At 27.4% G+C, this 8,747-nt stretch overlaps 1 protein-coding gene across 1 annotated transcript; it reads right to left on the reverse strand.

Moving 5' to 3' along the window:
* Positions 1-7,050: 7,050 nt before the first annotated feature.
* On the reverse strand, positions 7,051-8,215 carry LOC131637314 (uncharacterized). Its single transcript, XM_058907906.1, has 3 exons — positions 8,088-8,215; positions 7,417-7,979; positions 7,051-7,361 (listed from the first exon to the last, which is right to left on the reverse strand). The coding sequence occupies exons 1-3, from the start codon at positions 8,213-8,215 to the stop codon at positions 7,051-7,053; spliced, it is 1,002 nt and encodes a 333-aa protein (XP_058763889.1).
* Between the last annotated feature and the right edge of the window lie 532 nt (positions 8,216-8,747).

An 8,747-nucleotide genomic window follows, 5' to 3' on the forward strand; every position in this document is an offset into this window, starting at 1 on the left:
CTAAATTTGTTCGTTGTATTTAGCGTTTATTGTAGTAGTGTATTGATATGCATGTCTTATTTAGTGAATTTGCTTGTGTTTTCTGGGATGAGGCTTGGGATTGATGAAGTCGACGTCATGTAGTCGTACTTTGTATCGCGCTCCATGTTACAGATGATTGTTCCCCGATTAAGGGTAGGATCCCCGTCTCTACCCCTGAGGCTTGGCTCGGATAGAGGTGGACATCTTTGGGCTCCACGACCAACGCCTTGGGATTTGCTAAATGCTAGGGATGCACCATTTACGCAAAAATGTGATTATAAGCCTCTGAAGCGAGTGTGCGTTTAAGCCATTTTCTAATCGTAGAAATGTGTTAATTCTGTATCGGATACGCTTTCGAACATGGAATATGCTCAAGCCATATTTGAACCGCATAGATGTGTTAAGTCTGTATCGGATACACATTCATGCAGGCGATGCTTTTAAGTCGTATCAAAATCGTAGAAATGTGTTATGTATCTAGTACATAGTAGCCTCGTAATACTCTAAAGTTGTATCAGAATCGCATAGATACGTTAAGTTTGTATCAGAAGTGTACTCATGCATTTTATCTTCACTCCCTTATTTCGGAAATCCTAGCAGATAGAGACAAAGAAGCACACAACATAGAAAGAATTAAACTGACGAGGCGTATAACCTTCGACGGTGGCTCGGATTGATCGGATAGTGTTTGAAGTCTTCAATTGTTGTCTTTCCTAGAATGTCGGGTTGAGTCTAATTTGCTCACTGAGGCGTCTTCTTTGGTTAGATGATTTTTGATGTGTCCGCTTTTGATTTGCCTATTAATATATGTTAGAATGGTCAGCAACTTCAAGTACAAAGCTTGACGTCGACCATTGATTTTTAGGCTCTTCAAATTCCTCTTTACAATGCTTCGATGGGGCCCTTTTCGATCGTCGAGGTTAAGATTTTCCAACTTACGTCCTGGTCTAGAGTAGGTATCTACATAGAGTATATCCGCGATTTTTCTGTGGTGAATCTGACCTGCTTGTCATCTTTTCTTCGACTCAAAATTATGGTCAGGCATGGAAAGTGATGCTTAATTAGTGATGGATATGACCAGAGTATGGGTAGGGTACTATAGTACTCATCCCCATATCCGCAGTTAGAAAAATCCTTATACCCGAGCTCATACCCGATTGAGTAACAACTTTAGCACGTATACTCACGCCTTATGGCTATGTAAGTACCCATACCCGTACCTGTTACCCGCATTGTTAATAAAAAATAAATATATCAAGTATAAAATATTATATCATTTTAAGTTTTTAAGAATATTTAAATATTTTCAAAAATATTATTGTAGAATTGTAAAATAAATGCACACTTACATTAAATATGCAATCATTTAACATTGGTGTATTTTTTTAAATTGATAGACATTTATTTTATATAATAATAAAGTGTATATATATATATATATATATATATATATATATATATATATATATATATATATATATATCATACAATATAATAAAGCAAGATGAGAATTTTGGCAAGTTTGACACTTGGCAAATTCTCAACCCTTCTATAATATTTACATGTTTTTATAAGAGGAAAGTTTTAATTATTATAATTCTATTTTTTTTAAATGAAATAAATATAAAATTTGTTTGTTATGGGAAACTGAAATCATTGGAAAAATAGGTATTATGATGACTCTAAATAACTTCTTTGGGAGAAACGTATTATTGGTATCATTTGGGAATTCAATATTTCTTTTGGAGAAGCGTAAAATATTTCAAAAGTCACATTGAGTGAAGTAAAATTATTGGTATCAATTGAGAATCCAATAGTTGTTTGGGAGAAGCCTAAAATATTTAAATTCCCTTTGTCTTCCTCCTTCAAACACACTATATAACAACCTTCATTTCCTCCTCATTACAAACATTGAAAATCACCATCAAAATACCATTAAAACTCTGCCAAATTTCTTACTCAAAACCCTTAAACCTTGCTACAGAACTCACTCACAACCTCTCGAAAACCGTAGCCTATTCTCACTCTCAACATTCACATTCAAAACCACAGCCGCAACAACTCCACACTCACAAGATCAATAACAAATAATAAGAGAATAAGATTTAAAGCCCAAGAACAAAAGCAAAACGCATCAGAAGAGAAAGTACCATATTTGTTTTTTTGTTGTAATTTTTTGCTACTTTTGATTTGTGTTTCTATTTGATTTGAGTTCCCTATAACATGTAATCTCCAATGTAATCTCCTGAGAGAGGAAGAGGCGTATCTCGGGAGCGTTAGCGTAGAGGTTTTCTTTGAGAACAAATAGAGATTGAGAGATGAATGTATGAGAGAGGTGTTTTGTTTTTATTTTAATGAATTTTAATAAAAGAAATAATAAATAATGACGATAAAAGAAAAAAAATCAGAAGGCATGGAGAATTGGCAGCGGCCGCGTTCCGTCTTTCTTGACTGCAGGTTATATTTAGGGTTATCTCTCAAATACTTTTTCATATATTTTTTTAATTTTATATAATAAGAATGAATTAAAGATTTTGAAAAGTATATAAAAACTCTTTTTCTCATATTTCAATTTCAAAATATTTATATTTATTTTAGAAATTATAAAAATATTTTATACTGATATTTTAATATATTATTTTTGTGGTGTTTTTATAAATCTTACATTAACTAATATTAATATGATTGAGTTGTACTATTTTATTTTCTATTTTCTTTCTTGGTTTCAAATTAAATAGCAAGAAGAAATAGATAGTTGATTGTTCAATTTACATTTATCAATAAGAAGGTATTTTAGTTTTTATCTAAATTAACAATAATATTAAATTGTTCAATTAATTTTGATCAATTATATTAAATATTTTTTATTTTAAAATTTAAGTTTAAGGTTTAATCATATTTAATTATAGAATTAAATTTATTTTTCTAAATATAACCGTTTTATAGTTCATATTTTTAAATATAATTTTTATTTATAAATTTACTAATTTGGTGTGTCATAATCAATTAGTAAATTCAAAGTTGACTATATATTAAGCGAGTATATGATTACTAAAATCTGTACATTATTTTTTATAAAAAACATTTGAAGTACATTATTTTCACCTCCATTTTATTATTTAATGATTATAAAACATATTTTTTTTGTTTCTTATCCTATATTATTTTAAGTACATTTATTCCCATCTCATAGAATTAATAATACAATATGATAAAGTAAAATGATTATTTTGGCAAGTTTGACACTAGACAAATTCTCAATCCTATTACTATTTTTAAGTAATACAAACAATATATTAAATCTTTAAGTAATAAAAATATATCTATTGATATCTATTAACAATAAATACTTTATTATTTGAAGAATTTTTTTATGTATACTACTAATAACAAAGACATAAGTAGTTCTAAAATATTGCACGGTTATACATTTAAGTCATTATTTCACATGCCTCTAAAATATAATTGATTTTGTTTGAAAAATATTCTTTTAAATTGTTTTATTTAAGTTATTATTATATATGATTTTATAACAAAATATTCGAGAATATGTTGAATTTTAGAGATAATAAATTTTAGAAGTAATGATAGAAAAGAAAGATTCGTTTTAATTGAATGAAATTTTTTCAATTGATTTCGTTTGAAAAATTAAGGATATATTGAATGTTTAAATTCATAAGACGAATCAAAATAACTGTTTATGATATATCAATTATATTAAATTTTTAAAAATATTAGTTTTATATATTAAAAATTTAATTAATAAGTAAGATTTATGAAATTGATTTATAATTAATGTGTAAATCATTTTCATTTAAAAGAATGATTTGTTGACGGTGTAAACTATTTTTTTATTAGTAGCTTAAATAATTAGACATCATTCTTCCAAAATAAATATATATAAAAAGATTATAATTTTTAAATAATTAGACAATGCTTCTAAAATAAATATATTTTTAATAAATAATTATATTGTTGATTATAAAATGACTATATTATTGGTAAAAGACTTAAAACTGCGAAAAAATTATTTATTTTTTAAAAATATACGTGAACATATTATAGATTATTTATCTCTATTAAAATTAATTGTCTTATTTGTAAAAAATTAAAATAAATTATTTAATATTTATGAAATATTTTATTTTAATTTTAGGCATATGCAAATCATATAAAATAGAGTATATATCTAAAAAGTGCGAATGAATTTAAGTTATAAACTAAAGACAAATTAATATTTTAGGTTGTATTTTAATATGTAGAAGGAAAAAAAACAATATCATAGGTTTATAAATGTCGAAATTAAATTTAAAGATGACAATATTATTTTTTTTCTATGAAAATTGAATCCGTCAATTAAGTATGATTTATTTTATTAATTTATGAAAAACATGAGACAATTATAATGGGTGAATATATATATATATATATATATATATATATATATATATATATATATATATATATATATATATATATATATATATTGCATGTCTATCAGTATTTTGTTTATTTTTCTTATTTTATTTTTTTCCAAAATTTAACTCACACAACAAGCAACTATCAATTATTATTTCTTTTTAGACACAGTAGTAAATAATAACAAACAATAATACTAATAATCATATTTCTTTATAATATAATACTTATAGACAAAAAAAACTAAAAACTAAAATAAAAATAGGAAAGGGTTAGAATTTAATAAAATAAAAAATGTGGCTTTTGATTTGGTCTTTGTTTTTAAGCTAATTAAATAAGATCTTAATTAAAAATTGAAGTCATGGAATGCTCTCTTTTTTTTTTTAGAATTTTTTTTTGTTTTATTTTAATTTAATTTTTATTTAGTTGTAAATATTCATTAATTAAATAATAGTCAGTCAAAATAATTCTTTTTTACCATAGACGGTTCTATGTTTTTTTGTTAAGTTTGTTTTTCATTATTTTGAATAAAATAAAATAAAATTCTTTTTAGATTATTTGTTGTTTTTAATAATGAAATTTAAAAAAATTTAGTTAAAAAAATATTTGAAGGAATGGGGCGCTCCTTCCGCTTTTTGTAGGATAGTTTTTATTTTATTTTATTTATTTGTTATACATTTAATTTAATTTAATTTTGTTAATAAATTTTAATTATTGATTAATAAATAATTCATAATAGCTTTAGATTTAGTCTTTAATTTTTTTATAAATAATAATAAAATAATAATCAAACTTTTAAGAATCTGAGCGATCATTTTCCCTTTTGTCCCGTGCCTCGCACGGGTATACACACTAGTGTATATATATATATATATATATATATATATATATATATATATATATATATATATATATATATATATATATGTGTATATATATATATATATATATATATATATATATCATTCTAATTTATGACCGTATTTATCATACTAATTTAAACCGGTTGAAATAAGCAAGTGTGAAGAGAATATTGAAGAACAACCTTAAATATGAAATAATGCCAAACAATAAGATGATCATTTCACACCGAAACTCAACATCTTGATTGGCATATTATATGATTCATTCTCACGAATTATTAATTGCTAAATGTGATATACATTGTTTAATAAGAGGTACCCTACTCAAAACTAAAATAAAATAAGAGTAAGACGTACCCTTTTTCTTTTCTTTATCATTTTAAAACGTACCCTAATCAATCAATATTTCATTGCACATGTTCTCAACATTATTGTCATCTTCTGTTTGAATGATTTCTTAAGGATGAAGCCAGTAAAGTTTTCTCTCTTGAAATTTTTATTTTTAAACTATGTAATAGATCATAAACTAACAAAAAATAAAATTCTTAGTTAGCTATAAACAAAATATATATAAGTATGTTACTTCAATTCATACGTGTTAGTTGAGTTATATAAAGTTTAATATCAACAACAATATTTGTTTATATTATATATTAATGTATTAACGTAAATAATAATTATATATAACAATTTTTTTTTTAATTATCACCATCGAAGCGTGATTTTCTCTAACAATCCAGGGTCAATCACCACTGAACCAACTAACAATGTATTATATTTAACAAATTTTAAATTACTGGAGTCTTGATAGAAATAATTATTGTAATATGCTATTTAGATCCAATTTCTCCTTGACGTAATGTATGATGTGTGTATGACATGTAAAAAACATTTTATAAATTATAGTAAAAGGGGAAAAATAAAAAAGAAGAAACAATTAGAATGGAAAGGGAGGACCCATTGCTGAATTTAGGGGTGTGAGAGAGGTGGTCGGTTACCCTTTTGCTTTATGGAGAAAGAAACAAAGTGGGCCAACAAAAGGGGTGCAGTTACCGTACATATATAAAAATCTATGCATCGTGCATAGATTATTATGGATCCTTGGATCATTGGATCAAATTCTAGACATCAATTGTTATTACTCAATACTTAATACTCACCACTCAATACTCAATACTCAATACTAGATTAAAAACATGATCCAATGGCTTATGTAGGCTTATGCATGGTGCATAAGGAAAATCCTTATGCATATTAGCCAAAGCCCAACAAAAGGGACCCATCATCCTTAGTATAACCCAATTATTATTTTTGTTTTATGAGTATAAGCCAAAAACTTTCCCTTAGAGTTTTTATACGAAAATTCAAGAAAAACTCATAGTGTGTTTAATTTGTTGAAAAACAACTTATTACAATATAACTAGTATGTCTAATTCAAAAATGTTGACGGCACTTGACAAAATAAAGGTAAGGTATCAGATAAAGAGTTTTTATTTACAAGTAAAAAAAAATATCTAGAAAATAAAGTTTTATTAGGATCAGCAAGTAATAGAGTAATGATTCTTACATAACACTAAGCAAAAGACCAATACGCCGCATTATTATCAGCCTCATGTTTTGTTAGATAGTTAGCGCAAACATTCATCTCCTTAAGAGTATGAAATATTTGAACTTGTAATTTTCTAGTGAGAAGTTCTTTAATATTATGAAGAATCGTGAAATAGTAATGTCAAACTTTAATCGATTCTCAGATAAGCTTGATAGCAGTGTCGGAGTCAGAATAACACATCAAGTCCTTGATACCATGTTCCAAGGCCATACACGAACCATAATATAGCGTCATCACCTCAACGTGAAGGATGTTGGAATAACCAATATTACTCACAAAACTGTGAACACAAGCACAATCAACATTTTGAATTAATCCACCAAAATTTGAGACTCCGAGTTTACCGAGGCTATTACCATCGACATTCAAAATCACATTACTACCTTTATGTGCATTCCACGTGAGTGTTCTCATTGGATGAGACAGATTATGCTTGAGAAAACATATAGCTAACAAATTAGCATAATTCACTGTAATGATTCATCGTAAAAAATATAGAGTCACCGTCGATTCCATGTCCAATCCAATCATATAAAATATCCCCTTGGAAAAATATTGGACCCAAAAAGCTAATAGATTTCCAAAAGCGAGTAGCAAATTCACAGTCTCTCAGGGAGTGTCGAGTTGTCTCAGCTTCTTGATGACACAGCATCGATCTCTTAGGAATATACTTATATAAAGTTGTCCAAAGGAAGAATTTCACCTTCTCAAGAGTAGGAATATGACATACCCACTTCCAAGGGTTATTATTTGTTGTATTCATAACAACTTCAAGTCTTTTGAGCCAATAGTAACCATCCCGAGCAGTATAGATACCATCTAAATTGCTTTTCCATGTTAACCGACTAGGCGCCATAGAATTCAAACAAATGGGAAGCGCTTCTAGGCGATCACAAACACCTAGAGGGATATTAGTATATAATGAATTGAAGTTCAAATACTCATCCAAGTAAACACCATTCACTCGCATATCCAAATCATGGATATCCACATAGAGAATCGGCTCCGCTAATTTCCTGATCTCTGACCAATTGGAAAACCAAAAAGAGGATTTCCCTTCCCCTAATCTAAATTCAAATACATCTTTAAAAGCATAGCAAACTTTCATAATTGCACTCTTAATGACTGGTTCAAGTTTCTTTTTCATATGAAGGAATGTTTATTCACGTATGTACTTATGCTTAAAAACATGGACCCATAGAGAATCACATTCTCGACGGAGACCCCAAATCAGCTTACCTAACAAAGAAGTAATGGTCTCTCTTGCTTTTCGGATCCCAAGACCATCCAACTTCTTAGGCATAGGGAATATATTCTAGCCAACGGGATGCATATCAGAGTTTGAATTACATTTCCATAAAAAACTCCTAGACATCCTATCAATAAAATCAAAAGTTGTTTGAGGTAGCAAAGCAACTTACATATAATAATTTGAAACGAAGTTCAGGACAAACCTAACCGAAGTCAAACGAACAATCTTGTTTAACAATCTATCTTTACAAGATGCTAAACTCTGAATGCCTTTCTCCTCTAGGAACTTAAAGTCCTTGCGTTGAAGACGACCATGCAACATAGGGAAACTCTAGTATTTCTCTAAAGTAAGAGTTCGCTTGATACCAGTGTTAGAGACTATTAAATCCATTTTACTCCTCTTAGTGGTAGCTGAGAAAAACACATTTTTTATTTATAAAAATTCACTTTAAGGCCATAAAACATGGAAAAACAATTCAAGGATGGGTGATCTTTTAATAAGTCCTTGTGTTGCACCTCTTTAAATAAAAAATTATACTACATTAAGTTTCAAGTAATAAGAATATAGTCTATTTGTTTTAAAT

Source organism: Vicia villosa, unplaced genomic scaffold, assembly GCF_029867415.1.
Source record: "Vicia villosa cultivar HV-30 ecotype Madison, WI unplaced genomic scaffold, Vvil1.0 ctg.001966F_1_1, whole genome shotgun sequence".
Taxonomy (NCBI): Eukaryota; Viridiplantae; Streptophyta; class Magnoliopsida; order Fabales; family Fabaceae; genus Vicia; species Vicia villosa.